The sequence below is a fragment of the Pelmatolapia mariae genome, unplaced genomic scaffold (assembly GCF_036321145.2).
Source record: "Pelmatolapia mariae isolate MD_Pm_ZW unplaced genomic scaffold, Pm_UMD_F_2 NODE_ptg000075l+_length_33815_cov_1, whole genome shotgun sequence".
Lineage (NCBI taxonomy): Eukaryota > Metazoa > Chordata > Actinopteri > Cichliformes > Cichlidae > Pelmatolapia > Pelmatolapia mariae.
Genome location: NW_027051797.1, coordinates 1 through 27159, shown reverse-complemented (window position 1 = coordinate 27159; position 27159 = coordinate 1). Strand labels below are relative to the sequence as shown.

At 42.0% G+C, this 27159-nt stretch overlaps 1 protein-coding gene across 1 annotated transcript; it reads right to left on the bottom strand.

Annotated features, from left to right (window-relative positions):
* Window positions 1-429: 429 nt before the first annotated feature.
* Window positions 430-25888, bottom strand: LOC134622590 (plexin-A1-like; the record flags this gene model as incomplete). The annotated part of the gene is made up of 6 exons (XM_063468026.1): window positions 430-544; window positions 6997-7096; window positions 8137-8290; window positions 9552-9675; window positions 11545-11645; window positions 25748-25888. Coding segments are annotated over 6 exons (735 nt in total), but the record flags the coding sequence as incomplete, so codon positions are not given.
* Window positions 25889-27159: the final 1271 nt, after the last annotated feature.

Sequence of the window (27159 nt, the reverse complement as noted above, 5' to 3'; positions counted from 1 at the left end):
CTTGTTTATACTCCAGCAGTTGACAAACACTTGTTATGCCTTGCATGATGCCTGCTGTAGCTGCCAGAAGGCACGATTGATATTTAGCTTTTTATGCTAATGCAGCATTTGGCTATGTAAGAACAAGGCAGTATTTCCATAGACATTCATTCATCCAAGCCTGCTTATGGCCTTATGGGCCACGACAGAATTATTGCTGCACAGTACACAAGCTGTTGTCACTGTGCCAAAAGCCACTATCACACATACAGACAGCAGACACACAAAGCAGGATAATATGAGGAGAAAAACCACAGTGAGGGTGTGAAGGATAAAGGTAAAAGCTGGACGCTGTATGTGTCAAATCTATAGATAACCAATATACATTCAGCAGAAGATGTTGCAGTGGAGTGACAGCAATGTGCACTAATCTGCTCAATGAATCTTACCTCAGAGTTGTTGACACGGCCCTCCTGAAAAGAGCAGTCGTTGGCAATTCTGGGTGCACATGTGGCGGTACTTGCACCAGTGGCATGGGAAGGAGCCATTTACACAAGAAAGACAGCTAAAATGGAGAGAGATTAAAAGAAAAAAGAAGTTAACAGGGTCACCTGACTTTTTACTTCAGGCTCAGTCATTGCACTGCTTTACAGGCATTCATTTGTCATGGCACAGTAACAGAAAAAAGTGAAACTGGTCCATCAGTTTCTATCAATAACCTGATCTAACTTGCTGGAAGAAGACTGCATGTTATTTTATTTTCTCTTTATCATGTCATCTCTCTTCATTAAGCCAAGTTCATTGAAATTCACATATGGAACGGACTGTGTTTGGGGATGTGTGGTCTGTCACAATATGTCATTTCTTTTTTTCCCTCCACTTTGTAGGGAACAGTAGCAGGAAAACAGAAACCCAATGCCTAACTGTGTGATAGTTGTGTTGCCGCCTGCTTTCTGGAGCAAGCTACTAGAGCCCAGTCGTCTAGATAGGCTAAGATGCTGAGACCCCTATTTATGAAGGGTGCTAATGGTGCCTCGCACATTTGCAAAGAGCAAGAGACAACCCGAACGGCAGCACCGGGTATTCATAGGCTACGCCCTCGAACGCAAATCTCAGAAGTGCTTGTGGTTCGGGTGTATAGCCACATGAAAAATAGATCGATTGTTGATCGATCAATCGCTCAATCTCCCAGGCCAAACTGCATTCAAAAGCTGTCTCAGTGTTCAAGACCACTTGTATTGCTCTTTTCTGCAACAGCACACTTATTTCCTCCTTCAGTATCACTGCAGCCTCCTTGCAAACAGCAGTCTTTATCATTCTGCAGAAACAAAACCGCTTGACCGGAACTGCAAACAGTAACCCATAGCAACGGCTCGCACCACCCACGGAGAAGGGGGCGGAAGTGTGCCAGCTGTGAGCAGCCAGCCAAGCTGACCTGCAGCAGCTTGGGAACTTAGGAACATGTACATTCATGCCAGTTGTTTGAAGGCACCTATATTGGGGCACAACAATGAAAATACAGCGGGAACACTCGATGTGGTCACCCTGAAAATTTAACACACCTGGAATGGGCGCTTCTGGGCCTGTGAGAGCTAGCTGTAGGCTTGGGTTTCATATGACATATGGGATGATGTTGCGCAGAGCGACGCATCGCGCTATATGTGCAGGCGGGGCCGTGCACATGCACGCCATAGGTCGTCCACCTTAGAGGGGGGAATAGAGGTTTCTTCAGCCGGGACACACGGAGCCGTGATATCCATTACTTATGTGTTGCACAAGTGAATCGACTGAAAGGGAACCAGCAGACTGAAAATAAAATGTAAAACAGGGGCTGGGATAATATAGTTTGACAGTTTTTACAGTGGTATTGGGAACACCACACTGACCAATGCAAAAAAAATTGTATTGATATAAATAAATATTTTAATGCCATTTAATTTTCTTTTTTTTTCACTTGTTTTTTGCCACCCCGTTTCATATTCTCTCTCATATCTTCCTCCCATCTTCCAGGCTAGCTATCTAACATATGTACCCCCCTTTCCCGTTCCCTCATTCATCACTCCCCACTTTGCTTGTAACTGTCCACTGCTTGCTGCTTCTATATGTTCAATAATCTTCCTCAAAACTTGGCCTCCTCTGTATACATTTCCCTCCAGTCCTTTATTTCTGTCAGTCTTTTAAAATCTACCTCTTTCTGTCACTCCATTTCTGCCTCTCTCCCTCTTTTCAACTCTTTCATTCACCCTCTCCCCCTTCCCCTTTGTCTAAACCCCTCTTTCATCCGTGGGGACTAAGAGTGCTTCACAATTTGAATTCACCTGCTTTAACTGAGGCGAGGTGCAGACAGACAGGCTGAAAGATGAGAGGAAGGAAAGAGGGAAAGAGAGAGAGAGAGATCAAAAGCAGGTGGATTTCCCTGACAGAGATGTAGACGCCAGGTATCGTGGGAGAGATGGGAGAGGGGGGTAAAGGGGGTGAGAGGTCTCACAGGAGAGCGAGGAAACATTAGGCTGGAAGTGGGGAAGCGTTTATGAGTCTGTATCCACCATCTAAAGGGACCTGTAAGGGACAGCCAAACAGGTTTAAGAGCAGTTTATCTACAAGGCATCATGCTATTGGTGCTCTCTTACTCCTCGAGAGATGCTTAGCCACTTGGTATCTCATTTATGTGTACTGCATAATCTAATGTAACCATTATGACTTAGCAAATAAAATTGTTTCATTTTATTACAGAGCTTACTAAAGCCTTTTGTCTTCGGCATGAGGTTAGTTAGAGATTATTCTGTGACTCATTTCAGCTACTGAGCTTTGTGTGAGCATATGGTTTATTGGAAAGACAATAAAATACTACATTTAATATAAGTAAGCTGGGAAAGCGAGCAGGTTGATTCGTATTCAGCCACATCCACCAGGTATAAATTTGTGCCTCTGCCTGAATGACTCCTGACAAGCTCTCAAGTGTGTTTTAACCCTGTGTAAAATGCGAGCTCCCCTTCCCCACAGCAAATGAAAAATGAGGGTCTTAACTTGTGAGCACTGAGATGGAGCCCATATATGAATCCATCAAACCCTGATGTGGATTCATTTGGATCAATTAGGGCCACTCGTTTGTTAGGTGCACGTTTTAAGCGATCGTTTGTAGCCCAGACCCCTCCTTTTGAGCAACATCAGACGCTCGAGCTTAATTCAATCCCACTGCCTCTTTAATTGACCAATTTAGCATTGTGCTGACAGAAGCTGTCCATTTAGAATGAAAGATGTGCAGCTAAGGAAATAACAGGCCTCTTAATACCACACAAGAGCAAATAGGAGATTTGTCAATGTTGCCAACAAATGGAGGGAAAGCGATTAGGCGACGCAAGGTTACCATACAGTGCTGAGAGTCAAAGAGCAGAACTGGGATTTTAGCTCAACACTGTGTCCCAAAGGAAGTTGCAAGAAACAGAGGAAGGGCTGTCAATGCTGGACAAAAGACCAGAAGACATTACTGGTGCAAGACAAATGAAGGAGAGGTAAGTTAGTCATGCTCATGGTGTTGCTTGTTAGGGTTTCTTCTCTTGCTAACAAATACTATTTTTAATGTCAAAGAATACCTTTTTTGGATTAGAGTTCATCAAAATACAGTACAACACCAACTTAACACAGCAGGCACCCAGGACCAGACAGTGAGCAGTACAATGTGTAGTTAGTAATTCACACCAGTTAACACATCTGTCACTAAACCCCGATAATAATCCTTTATATCTGTTTTTTTCCTTTTTCTTTTATTCATGTCAAATCAACCTTGTTAGTGTACCAACGACTTTGAAATAATGAGCAAAATATCAGCAGGTAACTACTGCCAACTTTTAGTGACTTTTATGGTTACGCCCTTTGAAATAAAAGACGTCGCCCATTATGCGTGCCACCCAAGGCCAGCAGTAGGCCCTGTCTGACAACCCCCTACTGCTCGCTCTTTGGTTCCTCCAAGTAACCAGGACCCCCTATAACGAGCTGCCTTAGGATTTCAAGGTCTCTATTTTAGGCTTGGTGCACACCCTTTTAATAAAAAGCCCACCCAGGGCAATTTGAGGACGTTCAATTCTAGTGTCCAGAGGTGGGCTCTTTTCTTCCGACCCCCCGATATCGTCCTTATTGCTCCTTCCTGTCACTCCCCATCGCCTGTAGCCACTCAGAGCCTTTGAGCTGCTGGAGACACATAATGCTAATTTAATCCGCTCATATTCAGATGCTAATGGAGATACGCTAGCTTTGCAGCAGCAGTGGCCAAACACAATAGACCGACTTCCTCCTCTCTCTTCTCCTTGGTCAGTTTGGAGTGTTAAACACAATCAGCTCTCCTTGTGAGCTGCGTTTGACACTTGTGCACTTGGCAAAATGAGTTATTTATTGGTCACGATTCATTTGAAAGAAGTGGAGGTGAATAATTTAACGGCCCTCCAGAATAGTCTTTCCTATCATTACTGCATCCCTTCAAAATTTGAGAGGGATTGATAAAACACATAGGGACTAATGCTCGTGCACATAAATCTATTAATGCGTTTACAAGAGTGTTTACAAGAAAACAAGGCAGTCTATGTGGGCCATTCATTTTATAATTACTCCAAACGTTTCTGGCTTTATCCTTCTGCCATTTTCTCCATCAAAAAACCATGCCCCTTTCTTGTTATCAAATTTAATACTTTTTTTTCTCCAAAGAGCACCCTCAATCACACAACAAATGATCCAGACACTGGCCAAGCCACATTAACCATATTGAGAAAAGGTGCTTCATGCGGCCTTATTCAGACATCCAAACCCTAATTCATTTCCAGACTGTATGCTCTATCTTTATTAAATGGGGGGCTGTGGAATGAAAAAGAGCGTATGGAAATATTTAATTAAGGAGCAATCATGGCCGCGGGTGATTTTCTATTTCAATCTCAGCAACCCTTAAACTGAAACAGTGGGAATTCTAATTATATTAGTACTGCTATGCAAATTTATGGCATTTTTGAAAAGGCAAGGGCCACGACGTAATCAGTTGAGTAAATAAAAAGGTGGGGCGTGTGTTTTTTTAATTTATTTTTTGGTTTTGTTCTGACGTTTTTTTGGTTGGGTGTGGGAGGAGGGGGGGTATTAGCACGTGAGATTAAACTGTTGGCAAAGCAATTCCAGTGTGCATTTATACTCCAGCATACAAGCCTAGACAGCAGGAAGTACAACATGATGCTGGGGAGGGAAAAAAGAAAAGAAAGATGCGTGGGAATTCACTCACAGCTAATGCTCGCAATTCTGCTTCTGAATGTTTCAAGAATGTCTGCTTCCTGCATAGTGTAAGAGCCTGCAGTATTTTAAGTTCAAGGCCATTAGAGGAAAGCCCAGCTCTGCAAAAAATGACCAAGCATTCTGGAAACAGGGCCTTGCATGTGGCTGTGCGGGCCTGAACTGATTACACCAACAACATTACCAGTCTGATCTCATCAGATGGCAAACACTTACGCCTGGGGGGGAACAGCGGGTATGCGGGACATAGTGCCAGCTCCAAATGGAATTCTTATCTCAGCATCTCTCTTCACCATCAGAGTCGCTGCAGAAGATGCAACGTGCCCTATCTCTAACTTTGTTAAACATGTCCATTACATCACTCAGAGGTTGTATTAGATCAGAACAGGGAGCGGACTTAATCAGAGTTCATTGGGCTAATATCGTCACACGGGCGACTCTCTCGTCTCTGTCACTTCTCGTACTTTTTCAATCGATTTATGAGATCAGTGACATGTTGGAATATCTGATATGATATCGAATTTTACAAAAAGGTGTCCTATTATATTTGTTTTCGTTATTAACATGAGATGATTTGTAATCACACGATGTGATGCAAGATGCACCCAAATACGCAAAAAGACATTGAGAGATAACACCGACATTATGGGGTCCTTGTGGGAGATGAATTAACTGTGAGTTGACATCGTAAACCACCACACCCTTAACCAGCTGAGCTAATCATCGTTGCTGTGGCAGGGGATTTGTGTACAAGAGCAGGGGGTTGGGTTAAAGGTCACAGTAACGGATTAGGTGTCCAAGACAGTTGGGGTTTCAGTGAGCGGTAAGTGCAGGAGTGGAGTAACACTGCACGTGTATGTCTGTGTGTGTTTGTAGACAATCCTCGAAGGAGGCTCATCCTGCATCCAGAGGGAAGCCAGGATGGAGCCCTGTGGTACCCCAGGGGCCCCCAAGCCATCTGCTGCCCCAAGGCTAATACCCCAGCAGACGTTTCAGCCTCCCCTAGATCAGCCCCGGTTGAGCAGGAGGGAGGGTATTGTGTTAGGGGGGTGGAGGAGTTAGAGGATTCTTTTACCCCGGCAGGGCGCACCAGGCTTGTGGTAGGACTGACCTAGGGGTGTGGCTCTATGGGTGGTAGAGATTTTCAGCAGAAGGTGGATTAGGAGAGGCAGTGAACTGCAACTAGGCACAGAGAGCTGAGGGCATCTGGAGTGTGAAGGAGACCAACTCATCGGAAGAGGCACAAGATTTGATTCACACCATTTCAGTATTATCATATTTGCTTTGATCTTTTTAGGGTAAATAAGTGCCAGGCTGACAATGTAATTGCTAAAAAACGCCAACTGTATTTGTTTAATCAAGCGGGTAAAAAACACAATAATTAAGGTAGAGTCCAAAATTTTGAGGCATTACGGCAGGCCACTATGTAATGAATTAATCATGCAAGTACCATTAGTGTGTGTTGTGGGATATGATAAAAAGAGTAGAATTACCATTGCATGTCCCGATCGTTTCTCATATATGGCACATTTGATTTTTCTCTTCAACTGTAACATAAGCCTCCTGTGGAGGTCCGAGGGGGAGAGATAGATGTGTGTGTGTGTCTCTAACCGTTTCTCTCATGGACAGTAACATGAGACAGCCTATGGTAGGAATGGACAAAGAGCCCAATTCTTAAAAGAGCAAGAGGAAAAAGACTAAAATAACATTTTCGCCCATCAAATTAGAAAACATGTCGTCACTGTCACTTACGACTGATGGACGCTGCAGTTGTAGAAGACAAAGTCGACACTGGCAAACTTCTTGCCCGTCTCCTTGGACTTCAGGTAAAGTTTCACCACCCGCTTGTCACCTGCATATCAGAAACAGGGAAGCAGCCAGATTGACAGTTATTCTGCTCTCTCTGAAGGCTTAAAAGAGAAAAGTCCAAGTCAAACACATTAGCAAACAATTACATTCGTATCTAAAAACTACTTTAAAAACAGAATAAACACGGGCGTAAATTAAAACAACTTATTTGTCGATACAGAGTGACACTTCTGTATTCTACTTTTGTGCCCTTAACAGATAACACATACACAAAGACATACTGCAGCCTAGCAACACACTACTCATGTCACACCCACAGTAGGGTGGCATTAAAAATAGCAGCACCAATCAGTGTTTGGATGCCAAGGCTGATGAGAACTGATAATGGGGCATAATGGGCTCAGTTGAAGAACTACTGTGATGTTGCTTTGAGGAAACTTAGTGCTCGCTATGTGACATGTTTTCAGTGCTTTGAATGTGGATACAAAACAAGTTTTTTTATTACCATCTTTGTGGTGTGACAGAATTGGACATAAAACAGGTGCATAATCTCTGGGAAAAAAAATGATGTCGATATTTTTAAACATTACGCTAAACCACACTGAAGTTGCTGCTTTGAAATGAAGTTAAGCACAAAACCAGTCTTTCAGATAAATAAAATGAAAGTGACATCAGTGCACAATGGTTGATAATGGGAATACAAAAACAGTTCTATTTTCAGTAGATAAAGCTGGACTTGTGTTTAGGCTTCAGAAAGCGAGTGTGTGGCTTTTATTGAAACTGACAAGGAATACTGAATATAGACATGCAAAGCAAATCAACTAGTAACATTACAATTCTGTTCTAAAGCTCAAGTGTATTACAAGATCCTTTAGGAGGGCGCACATCTGCTACATCTGATGGTGAATATACAGTACAGAATGGCATGGAAATAAGAGGCCAAAGAAACCCACAAAGATGTCATCATAAAGATTTTGTGTCTACATTCTTCAAGCATGTCACCAAAACTTGCCATAACCCTAGCCACACATCTCAGTGCTACCACCCAATGACCTCATCACTCATTGCCCTTCCTGCCCTGACCTTTGTTTCGAGTGATTGGGGCGATGTCCCGGGCAGAAGGAGACAGGCAGAAGATGTGTCCACCCTGGATCTGTCCCTCTGTCTCCACATAGTCCTCAAAGGAGCAGTTGACCCCCGCTGACAGATCGGGCACATTGCGAGCTTGGAGGACCAGCTACGGGTGGGAGGGGGAGAGGGAGAAGGAGGGAGCAAGAGCGAGAGAATCAGTACCCAGTGCTTGATCAATGGAAGGACACGGTGTACATGGATTGTTATAAGATATGACATGAGGGTTAATGGGTGTTGGGACAGAAGGGGAGTGATACATGGGTATGTGTATGTGTGACAGTTACAGGAATAAAAGAGTGAGCGCATGTGTGTATGCATGTGTGCATCAGTCACTGGAGTGGCCATTTCGAGCAAGGTTAATGTGTACAAGTTAATGTGCAGAATGAAAGTGAGGCTAACTGTAATCAGTCAAACCTATATGATTACACCGAGGAGCCACTGATGGAACGAGACCTCGAAAAGCTCAGAGTAAGAATACTGATTACGAGGGCACGGAAAGCAGATTTCTAATTAATTTGCTGGAAATATTCAAAAGTGTCTTTTTTGGTGTACGATTTTCCTAAATTTCCTAAAGAATCCATGACATAAGATTGCACTTATATCCCAGTGAAAACTGGGAACACTGTACACCAGATATAGAGACGCACACCGTTTCTTGCTTTGCTCATTTCTCTGTAATTCCATTGTGTTATGTTGTACCAATTTGATGATAGGACGAATTCAATCATTTTACCTAAAAAACTGATAGTATCTAACAAACGTCATATTAGTACAATTAATGAACAAAGCTCATTTGTCATTAAAAAAAGAAGGAAAAAAAAGGCACAGTGGACACACAGAAGATTTCACAGAGCTATTGAGCAGGTGAACGTTAACTATAACGTCACCTTTAAATAAACCAGCTACTTATCTGCTGAAAAATCCTTATGCATCATACAACCAGCCTAAACCATTTTGAGACGACACTAACCTTAGTTTGACATTTTGGGAAATGCCACCATGTCTCTGTCAAATAACAGTAACTAAATCTGTCTACCGGCACCTCTAAAGCTCACTGATTATTATGTTATGTTATGCTTGCTCGTTTAGTCTGAAAACAACAACATGACATTTTAACAGCGGGTTACGTGCCAGGCCATTTCTTGGCTGCAACCAAGAACTTTGCCTCGCTTCACCAAGTAAGAGTAGGACACACAACCTTACACTTTTTTTTTTTTTTTCCCAGTGAAGACATAAATCTAATGTTTAGGAGGTTCAGTAAGCACATTTTATTAAACACGTTACATAGCCAGGTTTTGAGTTCTAGCCATTTTACAGTCTTTCTGCTCAGGTAAGATATCTGTGTGCACTGAAACAGGAAGACATACCTGGACTTCAGACATCGTGACAGAAATATTTCTCGGCTGAACAGTTAGCTCCACACATTGTCTCTGGTCAGAGGCAAACCTCTGAGGCTCTCCTGCCCGCTCACAGTGGTCCTTACGTGAACATCTGGGAAACAGCAAGACAAGAAGCGAAAGATTAAAAAAAGTTGAAAAATGTATAATAATTACAAGAAGAAAGGTAAGGAGAACGGGGTAAAAGAAAATGAGCTTGACAAGAGGTGAGAGGAGGAAAGAGGCAACAGAGGACACAAGAAACTGTTAAACTAATATGACAATCATATTAAGATGATAAACACGCACAGCCATCACAGTCACACAGAAATGGGAGCAATAATAAAAGACAAATAGGCTAATAGCTTCCCCCAGCCATTACTGTAGGCCTTTAGATCATTACCTTATTGGTCCTGACATTTGTGCAAGAACTGCCAAGCTACAAGACCAGTCAGCTCGCCTCATCTTTTCACTTTACAGGCCCACCCAATTCAAACTTCTCAGGAGATATACAGGCGATCGTTAAAGTTTCCCTGAACACTAAAAAATGATGCAATTTCCTACCAGATGCATATCAAAGGGGTCAGCAATTTCACCCACGCTTATTAAAAGCCAACTGATCGTGCTAAAAAAAATCAGCATTCAGCCCCGTATCGTAGTGGCTTTACTATAAGCAATTCATAATGCATTAGCTATCACTTTCACCTTCGCGCTAACAACATCTGGTCCCAGCGGTGAGAAGAAAATGCTGATGCAGCGTACTGCAAGTCCTTAACAATAATAGAGAGCCAGAAAAATGCTAACTGCTTCCTTCATACAGCGGTGCCCCCATTCCCTCATTTAGTTAGCCTTCACTCACAGTCGAGAAGAAAAAGCTGTCACCAAACACCCATCTGAGAGTCCCTGACATACACACACTGTAAGGCATTAGCAGAAAAGTACAAAGATTTGTACACCTTTTCTCATTAGGAACCTTTTTCCCTTCTACTGCTCTTCTGGCGTGTGCGACTGTGTATTCGTGTGAATGAAGCGTTTCCCCCGTTTCAATTCTATGCGTCCAAATGGCGGGCTGTCACTGAATTAAGTCCATCATGACTGTATGTGTAATTTCAAACGTGTAATAGTCTCCTGAAATGGGTAAAAACAAGTACTTTGTGTATGTGCTTGTGCATGCCTTGAGGAGAGACGGTTTGGTGATACGTACTATAAGTTTAATTAATGTACAAAGAGATGGCATTACGCCAAAAGCTTGAGGCATTCCAAATGTGGTTTAACATGCTGTCACCTCTCAATAACATGCAACTGTTCTCGCCTTACAGTGTGTGCACACAAACCCTCCGGTCAAACAGAAAGAATGACGAGATTGCAGGTAAACAGTGTTAAAATGTATCACTACACTCTTATGAGGGCTAAGCTCAATTTTCCGACTGCAAATCCCTCTATTACATATCTAACCTTAAACAGTAATCTTATAGCAAACAAGACTTAATCCAAAAACCAAAGACTAACAATGTAAGAGACTAATTCTAAAATCTGTAAAATCTGTTCCTGCAAAAGTCTGCAGGTGTACAATACCATGCTCACACACACAAAACTGGCTAAATAACACTGAGAAAAATAGTTCTAATAATGTAAGCGGTCATGTTCTGTTAGTATTTATTGGAAGCATGCAGCAGCTGTAAAAGTTAAATTTCCTCTTGAGTGATAATTAAAGGACTAATTTATACTTGTTAAAAGAATTTTATTAAATCTATAACAAACATTTACAAAAGAGCTGTTTTGGAGATTAGAGTGTCATCACAATTTGTTTGGTAAAAGCCTACTAAGTATAATATGCAACTTTTCAGGTTGTTGCTTCCATTCCCAACATGATCTTCTGAACTAAAACACCCAAACACTGCTTTCTCTGCTATCTACAGTGTAATGCAATAGGCTACATATGAAGTGCACCAGGATGGAGTATGTTAATACATGCAGCACTTACACATTGTGAAGAACACACCATCCACAGTGAGGGTCTCTGGAGCCCAAACACTCCCCGCAAGTGGTGTACTGCTCACAGCTCTCTACTGGAACTCTCACCACCTACGGAGAGAGAGGAAGCAGGGAAGAGAGACAAGAGATATAGAGCAGGGAGGCAATTAGTGTCTTCACAATCAAACTCATAAAATGAAGAGTATATTCAGCCGGATGGAGGTAAGAATTTGACAGCTTATCAGACTCCTTCTATTTAAAACATGCAATCAGCAAACAGTTAGTGTGTGTTTGTCTCAGTGTGTGTGTTCCTGAGAGAGACTAAGTGCTAGACGGTGAGAGGTGTATATGTGTGGGTCTTTGTGCTTATATGTGCTGTGGTGAACCATTTCAGCAATGTGTGACAGCCTCCAGTCAAGCATGTACAGGAGAGGCCTCGCAATGCATCATGGGACAGCTGAAAGGTGAACATGATAAAAGTGCTGTGATTGACAGGTGACCTCAAAACCCAACAGGAGGCAGAGGACCAAAAGGAAAGACCCAGTGTGTGTGTGTGTGTGTGTGTGTGTGATGATAGCCTGCAGATGTTGCCTACGAAACCAGATCAAGTGTGCAAGTTTAGCCCTCCACTTCAGTTAAAGGTGACGACAGATTGTTCACAACACGGTCCCAGTGAACATGAAAGAATGTGTGTGTGTTTCAAGATCTTAACAGGTTGAGCTTGTTCAAGAGTGTGACACACACCCCGAAAGCAAATGCTGAGAATGTTAGTGGGCAACAAAGTAAGCATGTGTGTTTGTATCTGTTGCAAGTGTCAGCGCCACATCCAACCTTTCTTCACCAGTGGGCCCCCAAGTTGATGATTTGCTGGATGCCCATTTCATGATGTGTGTGTGTGTGTGTGTGTGTGTGTGTGTGTGTGTGTGTGTGTGTGTGTGTGTGTGTGTAAGAAAACGTGAGTGTGTATCAAGTTGCCACTGCATGCTGGTTTTAAATCATGCAGCATAGAGAGGGCCAGCTGATCACTAAGTAAAAGCATTTAACAATCTTTCCCCTGGGTAACACTTTCACATCACACAGACAGATTTAACCATGAGAACCTCATCCAAGTGGTATGTGGAGGGACTAAAGTGGTGTCTTTTTTATGAGGTAGGGATTTGGGGGGGTTGGGGGGCAGAGCGATAAGAGAAAAGAAAAACACGGAAGAGAAAAGAGCAGAGGCCTGAGGCTTAAGATAAAGGTGGTTAGCAGCAGGACGGAAAACAGGTGGACAAAGGAATAGAGGACTGAAATATTAAACTGGGGCCAGGATTCCTCTGCAAGCTGCAAGTACAACTGAGATATGAGATAGATGTGACATGATGAAACTAATTTCTGCTTCGAATGCCTTGCGGCAAACTGGCTTTGGGGCTTTGTGAAGGCTCACAGGACAGAAAAACAAAAACACTTGACACTATACGCTATTATAGCACTTTCTATCCTCTATTTCCTGAGTGCATATCTATTTGTTTACACTATATGATTCTTGTGCCTATATCACTGTTTGTAGCCATCATCCTTCCCTGAGCACTTCATCTATTAGTCAATGTAGACCTCAGTACAGTAGATGAAATGACGCAAACAAGATATGGTGCTGGACTGTAAGGCAAACGAGGAAGGTGGTAATCTACTGGAAGTAGGGCTGCTCAATTAATCGAATTTTAATCTCAATTACGATCTGGGTTTTCAACGATCATTAAAAATGACTGAGCCGATTATTAGCACCTCCCTCGTGCTTTACTCTCGCGCTGCTCCGTGTAGCAAATCGAGCGCACCTCTCTGCGTTTCGAACACGCGTCACAACAATTAAGAGGACCCGAGGGAAGCTCGGAAAGCTCGGAAAGCTAAGCAGAAGTTATTTGGAGAGGAGAGGATAGTGGCTGCTGAAGAAAGAATGCCGTTGGTTGAAAAGAGAGGTAAAACGACTTCAGTGGTGTGGAAACCAATGTTCCCTCTAAGCTGCCCACGTGCGCAATTGCGCACGTGTGCAATTGCGCACTGCTGCACGGTCTCTGCGCACAGAAAATCTGCGTTGCGCACAAAAAAAAATCTAACCTGAATTGAAATTAAAATTAAAACTTTAACAATTGTGTTTTGCAGTGTTAGTCAGTAAGTGACTGGCTGCTCCTGTATGGGATTAGAATGATGCCACCTTATCCCATAGTCCAGCCAATGATGCGATTCACATTCGTATGTACGCAGCTAATCAACGTCGTTGACAGGCTATGACAGCGTCCTTATGTGTTTTAGCTAGCAAAGCGGCGTGGCTGATGTGGAGTGAAGCCACGTTAATGACAACGTGTACAACCATTGGAGATGTGAGTAGGACAGACGGAACAATTGACGGAAAAAGTGTGGACTTTATACCAGTTTTTAAATTGTGTTGATAGGCCACGTAAAACCAGAGTTATGATAAAAATATATGCAATGTTTGGTTTTCTTCCTGAATACTGTCGTTGTGTATATTTACTGCGGGAAGAAACGGTAAAAACGGCGTTTTATAAGGAAAACGCTCGAAAGCAGTCTCCGCCTGTGAGCAAAAACAAAACCAAAAAACTCCCCACCCTTTCCTATTGGTCGAAAAATGTACCATGTCGACCAATCAAAAAATGATATGGCAACGTGGCATCTAGTTGTTAAGAAACGGGGGGAAGTTTTAGGAGTGACGGCGGTGTTTTGAGATGTGAGAGATTTGAGACGTTTAGCGCAAATCTTGTGTAGTTAGTGTGTAGTGTAGTCAACAGTTTTGTTGTGTGTGTCAGAACAATGAAGCGACTGCTGAATGTTACAGGTGTTACAGGAGTGATACATCTCCTGTTGTCAGGCCTGCAGGTATCAGGCTGTTGTTCTCCTTTATCTCATAATGGACAGAAATTATTTTTTGGAGTGGCACAAATAATTTGTGTGGCATCAGATTTGATGCAGAACAGCTGATTGTTCTGTAAATAGTTTGAAATGTTTATTTAAAAACGCCTTGGCTGCATTAAAAAAAAAAATAGCTGCAAAAAACTTTGTTGCTTGCCAAACTTACTTACCAAGTTACTTTTTTGAAGTAGTAACTATATAATTAATTGCCCAACATTGGTCATTATATATTGTATTTTGGAGACAGAGAGTTACAGGACTCTCCCAGACCACAGACTCATAATACAAGTCAGAGCTTTATGAAAAAAACCACAGTGCACACGTCTGATGTCGCTCACAGTGGTCCAAGAGACCGCTCAGGGAGTTTGTGTGTTCGCTCAGACACATGAAATATTTGAGGGAACATTGGTGGAAACATTATGGGTTCGCGGAGTCAGACGTGGATCAAATATTGTGCAGTATTTTGAAGTTCACTAAACATAGATGTTTACATTTTTCATTTATTTTTGATATTGCAAACATTTGCACTGTAATCAGTATTTGCACACTATTTTATATTATTTTTTGACAATCTTTAAAGCCATTATTCAATACATTGTTATTGTTAAATAAATATCGTCAAATAATCGAGATCTCAATTTCAGTGAAAATAATCGTGATTATCATTTTTGCCATAATCGAGCAGCTCTAACTGGAAGTGCTGGCTGCATGGATGAGAAGTCAAAGAGAAGTCTAATGGAAGACAGTGCGAATTGGCAAGGACATTTTGCTGAGTAGATGGGATATGGTGGCAGACGCCTGCTATGTGTCACTGTCAAAATAAGTGTGAGTCTAGTTTTCATCTGAAAGGAGAGTTGAAAGAAGGATGGAACAGGGGACTGGGTCTTTTGGTGTCTTTGATAATAAAAGAATGACAGAGGGGGAAAGGAGTGTGAATGAATTAAGAGATGATGGATAGGAGGAGAGAAAAGCAGCTTGAGTTTAGGATATGTGATTGGACACCTTATAGGATGTCTCTATGACTCAACAAAAAAAAATAGGAAATCGAAAGGAAAGAATTATATGTTCCACGTATCATCACATATACCAGCCAATTCCTCCATTCACCGTAATTCACCGTGACTCCGATTAAGGACAATGATCCACATAAATCATACTAACACTACGGGTCCTTGGTGGGCTAGCATAATCTTATCATGGCCCTGTGTAATGATAGGTATGACCTATTGTTCGCAATCGTTCCTGCAGTAGCAGTAGTGAAGACACTGTGGGCTCAGCTGAGTGGTAGTGACTCAAATCTTAGGGAAGAAATTAAGAAACTATAGTGGTTGTTTTCCCCAGTGTGTAAATAAAATGCTTTCCAATAGCTGTGAAAGTATGTGTATGACGTATGATACAAGAAGATACAATAAAAAAAAAAATAAAAAAAAATTAAAAAGAGGTCAGTTTCTCTCTCTGTTAGGAATACAGGCACACACACACTTATCCTCACTGTCTCCCTCTTCCTATCTCTCTTGATGGCTCTTTTAATGAAAGCCAATTCCAGACAGCGCGCCACATTACTCCTTTAAATGACCTTATAAACCAAGCCCGCCATCTCCTCTCTCTTGACTTCTCCTTATTTACAATAGCATCCACTGCTGTAACTCAATTCTCCTTTTCTTGCTCCTACTTCCTCTGTTGTCAACCTTCTACCCTGACCATATCACAATGCCATGACATCTCCTTTCAGCTATAAACTTTCCACCTTTCCCCTTCAATCTGTTTTTACAGAGCGCTATCACCTGCCTTTAAACGTCCAGCTAACAGGCTTTGTGACGGTCACCCCCAAAACCCAGAGGAACTGTAAAGCTTTCAGCGCAGCTTTTCATTGGTTGTAAACTGTAAAGACATAAAAGGATCGGCCTTGTTGCGGCTTCTTCTCTCTTTTTTTTAAACATTCAAACACAGAGAGAGGCTGGAGAAGAAGGGAGGAGGAGGGGGTGTAGCTGTAGATGTCTGCAAGAAAAGAGACTGGGTTATACTGTCAGGGGGCCAAGAAGAAGAAATCACTGCTTGTTTTCAGTTATTTTTAGATGAATACTTGAGACTGCATCATAATTTGGCAATGCCTGTGCCTCACTATAGAACCACCACCAAATCTCTTGTGCTTAACACTACTTAAAATGGCTGTAATGCTGTAATTCAGCAAACAGTAGAAAGTACTGAAATTTGATTCTTACAGGAAAGCCTCAAAAGGTTAGCTTGAAGGACATCACTTTTCAATTTTCAATGGGTGGGTCAATTTTCCACAGATACTTCTTAAATGCACACAGCTTTTATCAAAGCAACAATAAAAATCTCAAACATGTGGCTTTTTATTGCTTCTCTACTTTCATCTAAACCATATTCTGTGATCTTTACACAAAAAATAACTACACAACATTTTCCTTGAAGTTTTTTTTTGCCTTTGCCAACATCTTGGGGGCAGAAATGGGGAAGCAAGGGAGAAAGAAAACAGCAAGATGAGTAGGGTCAGCGCCTCGTCATCATTCCTCTGTGACTTCTTTTCTCTAAGCTGACATTAACCACACCTGCATTCTTTCAAAACCGTCAATCAGCGTGCACTCTCTCCCGGCTTAATCTGTGCTGGCAGTGAATAGCCGTGTGCAACAATGAAATCAATACCCATCCACACAGTCACTAAACGCTCCAGGAGGACACAGAAATAGAAACAAAGACAGATACAACTATTTGTTAGGGTAAAACTTCACTAAACACGTTGTGGCTGTCATTACTTTGCAGTGACAGTAACTGGTGTTGTCGTCTTCTGCTTTGGCAACAGTGTATCATCCCAGCAACATTAGAAATGAGAGTGCTGAACTCCCAGTATATCCATGCAAGTGAGCCAGTTCTTCAAGTGCTAGAATACCAGGTCAGGAGAGCAAGTGTGTGTACATGAGGGCGGGGGGGTCGTATCAAAGGCTGGGTTAGCATGTGTGCATTGACTGGATTGTAAGGGGCTTACAAGATCAATGGCAAGCAAGACTAGGCTTGATGTGTTGACTGATTGGAGATAAGCAGGAAAGCAAACAAGACTGGCACAGTATGGCGCTGACAAGAAAGGAGAGATGCTGTAGATGGCTAAGAAATGCCAAAGTGAAAGAAACAAAATGCAAGAAGCAACAATCGCGGTGTCCCATCAAAAACTTATCTGCTGTCACATTGTTTACTGATAGATGTCGAAATACTACATAACTGTTAGAATTCAGTGATGTAGCAATACAAAGAGCCAAGGCGATAAACAAGTTTAAGCCTTTATGTATGGCAAGAAAGCTGTAATTTTTCTCTCAGAACAGTATTTTTGCACTTAGCACCCTTTGACTCATTTCCCTCTATTATTTCTTTTATATTGTGCTTTATGTGCCGTTTCTGAACAGTTCGACTTCTCTTTCACCCTCAGTCTTTATATCTTTCACTGGACTCAGATTTTGTTTTCTCTCTTCTGAAACACAGTGGAGATTTCGTCATCTATATCCTGATGAAAACAAGAAGCAGGCCTATATAACTATATATTTATTTGCCATTTGCATTTGTGTATGTTGTGACTTCAAGGCCAATTAGGATGACAGCTAAAATCCAAACTATCCTACAAGACATTTGTGTTAATTCCGAAGTCAGTGCAACAGTAAATCAGCAATATGAAGTTTTGAACCAACAAAACAAAAGTGAGAAAAAGAAAAAAAACTTTTAAGATCTGGGAACCAATCTCTCTCCATCAACACCTTCATCACATGGACTTTCCCATCAGCTCTTCTAAAAGGAGCTATTCTCAACAATAAGTCAATATACTCTCAGTCTTTGTGTATCCATTTGTCCATTACACTCTGTCCCTTTGGTGAGAAGAAGCCCGACAGAAAGAGAGAGGAGACAGAAGAACGAAGCGGGATGAGGGAGTAAGTGGGAAAAAAAACTGAGACGAAGACAAAGCATGAGACAGAGATTGAAAAACTGTAGAAAACAAAGAGCTGGAACAAAGAGACTGTAGAGGGAGAAAAAGAGGTAAATGTGACCGGCTAAGGTAGACAGGCCTAGGGGTCTTCTAATTAAGTGAGGATGGGAGAGGCCGTCTGCCTGGTAAATGACTCTGTCACTTTAGTAAATGGACTTGGTGAGGAGTGAGGAGCCACACAGCTGGCATTTCCATTAGCACTGCCAAGCAACCCACCACCATATACACAGAGAGAGAAGCAGAGAAGAGGAAGAGGGAGGCAAAAAAAAAGGGGGACAAATGCTGCTTTTCTTTATTTGCGCTCACAAGAGCTGCTGTGTGGAAGTCATGCCTGGGAGGTGTATAACAGATAGTGTTTGTGGAGAGAGAACCTAAATCTGCCTGATTGGCTTTGCCTTCATATGCAACCCGTCATTCAAAATTTGTTACTGATATATATTTATAAAAAGCTACAGAAGTCCAAAGACGTGTTCAGACGTTTTTTGGGGGGTGTTTTTCAGATCAATAATATATTTACACGACGTACTGAAAACACTATGTATGGTGTAGGTGAGGGAAATGCCAAGGCAGTGTGGAGGAAGCAGCATACACGACTCCCTCTCACTACTGGCAAATACACAGGACTAATAAGTGTGCTATTTGCACATCAGCTGAATCAAATGCCACAAAAATTACTTACTAGCAGGCTGCCAAGTTAAAGACATGTTGGAAATTTGCATTCTCACATGCACCTCAGCTGGATAACATTTAGAGAAGTTCAGGTGTGCAGCGCATGCGCAACAGTTTGTGATTCAAGTGAGAAACAAGTCACAAATGCAAAATGTACAGAATTTTCTATTTGAAGACACTGCAACAGTACATACAAGCCAAGTAGTATTCCTTAAGGCAAGTGCAGTGATCTTCACAGGTCCAATTTGGTTTCACACATTTTTACTGAGAACTAGAGATTTCTCTCTTTCCCTTAAAAGATATGTTTGCCAAAAATGCAAATGAGTTGAAGTGAAATAAAACAATCAGTACTTACAGCCCCGCTTATTGTGTGCAAATGTCTTTCTAGTTCCATTTATCAGCGTCGTATTCTTTCCTGTTGTAATTTATGACAGTAAAACCAGAAAGAAAACGTGCTTTTCTGCTTTTCCACTCAGCTTTCCCCCATTTGATACTTTATAACCGGGGTCTGACGAGGCCTGCTGTGCATGAATCTGAAAAGAAATTTGACTCAAATTCAAAACAATTCCCTGTGCTGTCATGCATGAGCGACATTTCATTGTTCTACTCAGTGTGACTTCTGGTTAAGGCATGAAACTGAGTAGTATAGTGTGCCACTAGGAGCAGCACCATTGGCTATACCAGCTGTTGATTGGCCTCGTTCCAATCAGTCAGGGCCATATCCCTACACCCAATCACCGTGAAGCAACAGGAGAACCGACTGTACAGCCGATTGATAGTGATTGAGAAGGAAGGCGAGGAGGGGGAGAAGCCATTAACCTCCCTATCCATCTCACCCTCTTTTCTAACCATATCAGTCGCTCTATCACACCATCCTTTGGGAAAAGATGGCAAAGTATAACAGAGAAAGATGAGAGAAAGACAGAGCTATCTAGTGGCAAGCTAGACTTCCATTAGGGCTGATAGCATCACACACAAGACAAGTGTCTGAGCACACTTTCTGATGAGGCGCACACACATTCAAGAATATTGCAGGGATTAAAAAAAAGAAATGCAACAGTGAATGATCTGATATGAACAAGGGCAGTGAGAGGAAAAGCAGGAAACACAATTAAGAGAAAAAGAGAAAGAGATAAGTGAGGTTAGAGACACTGAAACCAGTCCCGCCTGTGTAATGATGCCATCTTGGCCAATTTTGTCTCATGTCTCTGAAGGATTTACTAATATTTCACTCAATTTTTTCCCTTCATCAAGTCACAAAAGAGGGAACTAGAGGTGCAACAGACAATTTTCACAGTAGTTTATTCTGATTATTTTCCCCCCACAGTTAAGTCACTGGTTTGTGTAAAATATTTTTATTTTTTTTAATGTAATCAAATCACCATTCAAGCATGTCTTGATATACACTGGCCTACTGGAATATTCAACCTTATTAAGAATTTGTAAAAGCACTTAGATGATCCATCCATAAATGTAACACAATACAATGTGTTGTGTAGTTGCACAGCAGTCATTTTAATTACAGGTGTAGGTGCTTCATTCTGAGTAGAGAAAGGTGTAGTATTGGTTTGCACTCTTGTAATTGAGTGCCATATATCTGCATGGCTACATGACCAGCTTCCCTCTATTCTAGTCACTGTACTCCTTTCTCTGCCTCAATGCACCAGGTCTATTAACATTTACATAACAATGACCACATTCTTGCTTAAATTCTGTGTGTAGGACAAATTGACTAGTGACTGTGTACGTGTGCTTAAGTGTTTGGTATAGGATACAAGAGCTCAGGGATCAACATTAAGGCTTATACAGGACAAGTTAGATTTTTTTTTTTTTCCAAGCCAGTGAAAAAGAAATTAATTTGCTCTACCATACACGTCCAAAAAAACAAAATAATTCTGTGTCTTCATATTATGTGACATGGATTACTTGGCTTTTGGTTAAATAAGAAAATGTTTAATTCAGAATATCAATGTGGAAACCAAGCCGAGTTTGTTTGTGAATAAAACTAAAGAAATAAAGCAGCGCTAAAAACTTGAGAAGAAAAACGGTTCTCGTCCTCTCTTCATTTACTGCATGCTACACTTACTCTATGGATGATAAAACAAAGTGTCAGCCAACAATGGCTAATGTTTAAACACCACATTATGTGCTTGTTAACTTCAGGAGTTCCTCAGTCAGCCAGAGTTTGATAAATTGTGGAAAATTAATCTTGGAGCCATTTAGAACCGACTGATTAGCTGTATGTAGTTCACTAAAATGTCAGCTTTGATTGATACAACGAGCTGCTTATTATGTATGTTGATGTCAGTTTGTGCTAATGTGTTTGCTAACGAGATTGGCAGCGAACCAGTAATATGTGAATGTAAACAGATACACACACACACACACACACACACACACACACACACACACACACACACACACACACACACACACACACACACACAGAGGGGATTGATGTCTAACAAAACTCCACGGGTAAGATGCTACTTGATGAGGCCTTCCTTGCTCAGAGAGCTAACAACACAATACAGACCATTGTTTGCTATTGTAGGGACTCAAACCAACAGCTTGTGAATGTCACAAGAACTTTGTCTGCGAGCACATCCAGTGTAGGACTGCAGATTCCTTGGAGGGATGCAAGTCTCTGTGAAATGTGGAGGGGGAAATCTCTTTCAAATACTGAATGGAGATTCGGACAATGGTGTTAGCCCACACACACAAAAATATACTCAGATCAGCCAAAACAAAGACCGCTGACAAGTGCAATGAATACGACTGATCATCTTGTTACAATGTAATGATCCACTGGGAACCCAGGGTGCTGGCATTCATGCGTATGTTACTTTGACACGTAAAACAGCACTCAGTTGTATCAGCACTCCCCAAGACCACTCCTGGGGCAGGACGATGTTCACCATGAACACTGTAAACTGGTGGCCTGGCTTCAGAAACTTCACAGATCCCAATCCAACTGAGTATCCACAAAAGGTGCCAGAACAGATCCAGTCTGTGGAAACCTCACCCCACAATTCACAGGACCCCCAGGATCCACTACCAGAGGATACATTGCACATGCCCCAAGGACTCAAGGCTGGCTTCAGTGACATGGCTCATCAATGTTGTTTAGAAATAATGTTTGAAAGCGGAGTTTCTGTCCAAATGTATAGTCATATAAAAGTAAGCAAGCTGAATCAATGTGAGTCTCTAACAATCAGAGGTGCCTCCCTGACACAACAAAGGTTGCCTCATGCATACACAAAATTTTCCTCCCCTGTATCAAGCCTTATAAGTCATTCTTGCTTGTTGCCTTCTCACACTTCAAATCCAGTCCCTCATCCAACACCAGAGCAGATGAATATTCATGCTTTCAGCAATTAGCCAGCACCACACACTACAGCACCATAATATGCAAGGGCTGCCATCAAAGATGCAAGGATATGTGCGCCCATGCGTGTATGACACTGAAGGGCTGAGTAAAGGGTGCAAAGATGGCAAGAGCAGCATCTGTGGCATCAAATGAAGCCACAGCTTTCTACCTTTTTGGATCCAAAACAAAAGATGAGATGATTTGAAGACGGGAAGACTTGACTGAGCCAAAACACCACAAGACAATTTCCCACAGAGGGAGATTTGCACAGAGCAGAGGCTTCAAAAAGTTTGGGTTGAGTCAAAGAGCTACATTGTTCTTCTTGAAGTGTTGAATATTTTTGTGAAAAGAAAAAAAAAAACTTGAGCAAATCAGCAGCACTTAATGAGCCTGCTAATCTGCATAAAGTATTTTCCCGTTTTTGGTAATAACAGTTTTTAATATGTTTATGTGTAATGTATACATGCACAGCTTAGGAGTGAATGACTGGATGTCAACTGGGAGAGACACTTTTGTACATTTGTGCATGTGAGCAATGTGATTAAAAAAAACAAACAACATGCACTAAGTCCATAAGAATCATACAACCCTGACTGCAGTGAGAAATAAGCTGATCTAAATTTCCTGCAATAACACACTGTCTCATCAAACACACACACAGCAGGCCGTCCTATCCCGCTGTCATATCCTCCATTGATAATAATGACAGTGATGAATATAGCTGGAACAGAGCAAGTCATAAATCACTGGGCCTCGCCCCTAACTGTGACTCACCGCCTGAGCCTCCATTTGTGTGTATGTGAGTGGGTGAGGGCAGAAGGGTGGTGGAACTTGTGGTCCACGCATCAGTGGATATGTCCAGTGACACCTTAATGTGCTTGGCTTGTCTGAGGAAACCCCGCAGGCACCCAGCCACACACAACCACACACACACACACGCTCCCAGGGTGAAGGCAGGGCTGTGTGTCTATCTCACTAGAAAAAAAAAGGGGGCATGGTTATATTCCTCATGCAAACTAGTTGTGTGTTAATGTGTGTGCGTGAGTGTATCAGCATCTTTTAGCAAAAGCAGGCCCTCCTACCCACCATTCCATGTATCTATCCCACAATTTTCCACCTTTGCCTCTTTAAGAACGAGAGAGTATGAGCGTGTCTATCTGGTGGTGAGGGGGGCCACGGCAGCGATAGGGGGAGATCATTAAAAATATGGGAATGGGATCAGTAGAAGGCATTTGAGAGGGGAGGACTCAATTTGGGCTTAGATGGAAATATCAGAGAGAGAGAGAGAGAGAGAGAGTGAGAGTGTGAGTGTGAGTGTGTGTGTGTGTGCATGTGTGTGTGTGCATGTGTGTGTGTGTGTGGCAGCAAGAGTGAGGATTTAAAGAAAAAAAAAGTAGTGGTGGGGGCATGGTGGGATAGATGGAGGGCAGAGGATAAAGATGAGGGTAGGATGGAGGGTGAGAGAAGGCAATTGCCCCCTCCAGTCATTAGCGCTGGAAAGGGGTTTTAGCTATAAGGTCTGGAAACCACAGCCCCCCATTCTGCTTAACCCAGGCCTGCTATCCATTAATGGGGATCAAACGCACAGGGAGATGAAGCTCTGTGTGTGCACACACACACACACACACACACACACACACACACACACACTTGTTTACAAGACTGTGTGTGTACATAAAGTGTGTGTAACCGAGCACATGTTCTGGGCACTAGCGCCTATAAGTAACATTATGGTTTTGTGTGTGTGCCCTTCATGCCCTTAGCTGCTTAGACATGTGCTGTGTTCTTCTAGTATGTGTGTGCATTGGTGTGCGTTTTCTACTATGTTACTTCTTTCCCCAATCATGTGCTTAATCCAAAACTTGAAAATAAGTGTCCCCTCAAAAGTATATATGTGCGTTACCATTAATAAGAGCAGCACATCCCACAGCTCATGTTCCTTTCTTCTGTGCTCCTATGGTCAGGATTATAATCAGAAACCCTATAGGGATGTTCCTATAGGGTGCAAGGTGTGTATACATGTCCATACTGTATGTGTTGAACCGAGTGAATCAATTTAATGGGAATGAACTTCTTTGACTATAAGTTAAGTTTCCTGAAGTAGACGAACTTGGTGTTGTATCTTGCCCCACCGTGCAGCTGGGTTCGGTGACAAGCAGCTATCGAACTGATGGATGATTGTGATGATGGGGTGTGTGTGTGCAGATGGAGCCTCACATATGTCATCACAGGTCATCTGGCTTGAACAGAGGTATCTTCAGCCAGGACACACAGGGCTGTGATATAACATACTGTTACACTCATAGCACAATCTGCATTTAAAAATATTTATCTACCAAGCCGCAGCCATGGCAGTGGTCATACAGTGACCATTGATGATCCCACTGGGTGTCAAACAGACAAAGAATGTTTCCATTTTATGGCCTGACTTTCATTTAAGCCACCTACAGAATCAGCACTTCTGAAAAAGCCTCTCACAGAGCAGACCTCAGATACATCTCACCCATTTTCAATTCGACAGCCTATTTTAGATCTATTAAATACAGACATATTCCCATCATGTACAACCCCTTTTTTTCTTTCCCCCTCCCCTCCCTCTCGCTTTGCTTCCTTCACTCACCACACTAATGAGACAGAAGGAAAAAAAAACAAAAACCAACAACCAGGGAGCAGCTGGAAATGGGGAGCAGCAGAGATGCGACACGCTCTTTCTGCCTCCTCCCCAACCCCTTCCTCTCCTCACCATCACACTAGAGAAAGCCTTCACCAGAAGAAGGGTGCACGCACACACACACACACCCCATCTGACCTATAACTCTCCCTGCACTCCCCATGTATGTAATGTCTGGCTTATTAGCAAGCCATCATGGTGGCGATGTTTGTAGCTGGTGTGAATGTGTGTTGGTGTGCAATGAAATCCAGTGGGGATGATTTGTGTGAGTACAGAGAATGAGTGTAGAGTTGGTAGGAATGTCAAAATATGCACAAGGGAAGTGTGTTCTGGACATTTAGTAACAGGCTGCTCTACAGGAACTATTCAAACATGCAACACAACAAAAATAAATGTTAGTATTTATGAGTATGTACCTTTGGCAAATACTGAATAGTCAGGTGCTGGATATGGAGAATTTGAATCGCAACAAAGACTTATGTATCACATGTAAGAGTTTTAAAAAGTATGTTGTCCCAGCAGACACTATGTCGAAAAAGTATTACAATGGCAACATGTCTGCTGGGACTGAATGTGTGTCCTAGTGTATTTGTTGTACATGAACTCACCTGTCTGTCAGTCAAAGTGTAGATGTACTGCTGGTCTGGGCTGAACAGCATGTCTCTCAGTAAGGGACTTCCTCCTTCACTTACGGTCACCTTCTCGTATAGCACTGCTGGACGGCTGGCGTTTATGGAGTTAACCAAGATCTGCAAAAAAGAAACACACGGGAAAACTCATTTGGATATGAAAACAATAAAAAGATGATGCAGAAAAGTGATGTACATGAATACAGCAATAATATCAGACAGCAGCTGCTTAAAAACCCCCGTGCTTTTACAGTAGAAACCCTTGAAGCTAAATAAAAATAACTTGTTGCTTGTAGAGAAATGATGCAGTGTTAATCCAAGTGGAACATTGATGCACAATAAAAATAAACACACGCTTAATTCCTCTAGATTTGCTGCACGAATAAAGGAAATAAAACGGTGACAAATTTATCTTCATTTTCACATCTCCCTTTAAATATCCATGCAAAAAATAAATAAATAAAGTACACTCACTGCACTTTTTTCTACAAACCAAAGTTCAAACACGCTAAAGTGTCTATGGATGTTGTTCCAGCTGGTGAAATAAGCTGATTTCACTTCAACAGTAACAGGTGGTAGTTATTATAAGGTGGGAGGCATGAAATTATCAAAATTTTGGAAAAAGGTTGAGAGCACCTGTTCTACAGAGCTATGTAAACGGCTTAATTGAAAGGTTGTGTTAATAGCAGTATTGAGTCTCGTATAATTATTGCGAACACAGATGTGATTACAGAGGTAGATGCATGGAAGGGAACAATATTGACAGGATGGTGCTGTTATCATGACTATAGACATCTTTTGTTCAGCACCTGGGAGGAATAAACTTTAAAAATTATGAGCAAAAAATAAAAAAGTTAAGTATGAAAACAGTGTGGTCCTGTATAATGATAGAAAGCATAACAGTGAGTCACATCTCTGCATGTGAACAACAACCTGATCACCCAAAGCACCTGTAGACAAATATAATACAGAGCAACCAAGTCAGCACGTGCACGAACATGCACGTGAACGGATGCTCAAATTTTTCTTTGTGAGTTTTGGCAAATAATTTGCCAAGATATGGAAAGTAATGGAGCAGATACAAGATAGGAGATTGGCTGGCTGGCGTGGCTGTGAGCCAAAGTCATCTCAGCAGCAAATGAAAAGTACAAAGCAGCGGGGGGGAGGGCAAGTATCAGCTCTCCATTACCGAGCTTTGTCGACTCGCACTGCTATCAGCCCACAGTGACAAGGGAAGGACAGCAGGCAATGACTAGCTGGAAAATGATACCAAATTCACACACTGACAAATAGGTTCACATCCAGATAGATGAAAGAATGATAAGATGACAACCCACACACCAAGTGATAGATATGCAAGCACTAGTTTGATTGAGATATATATATGCACA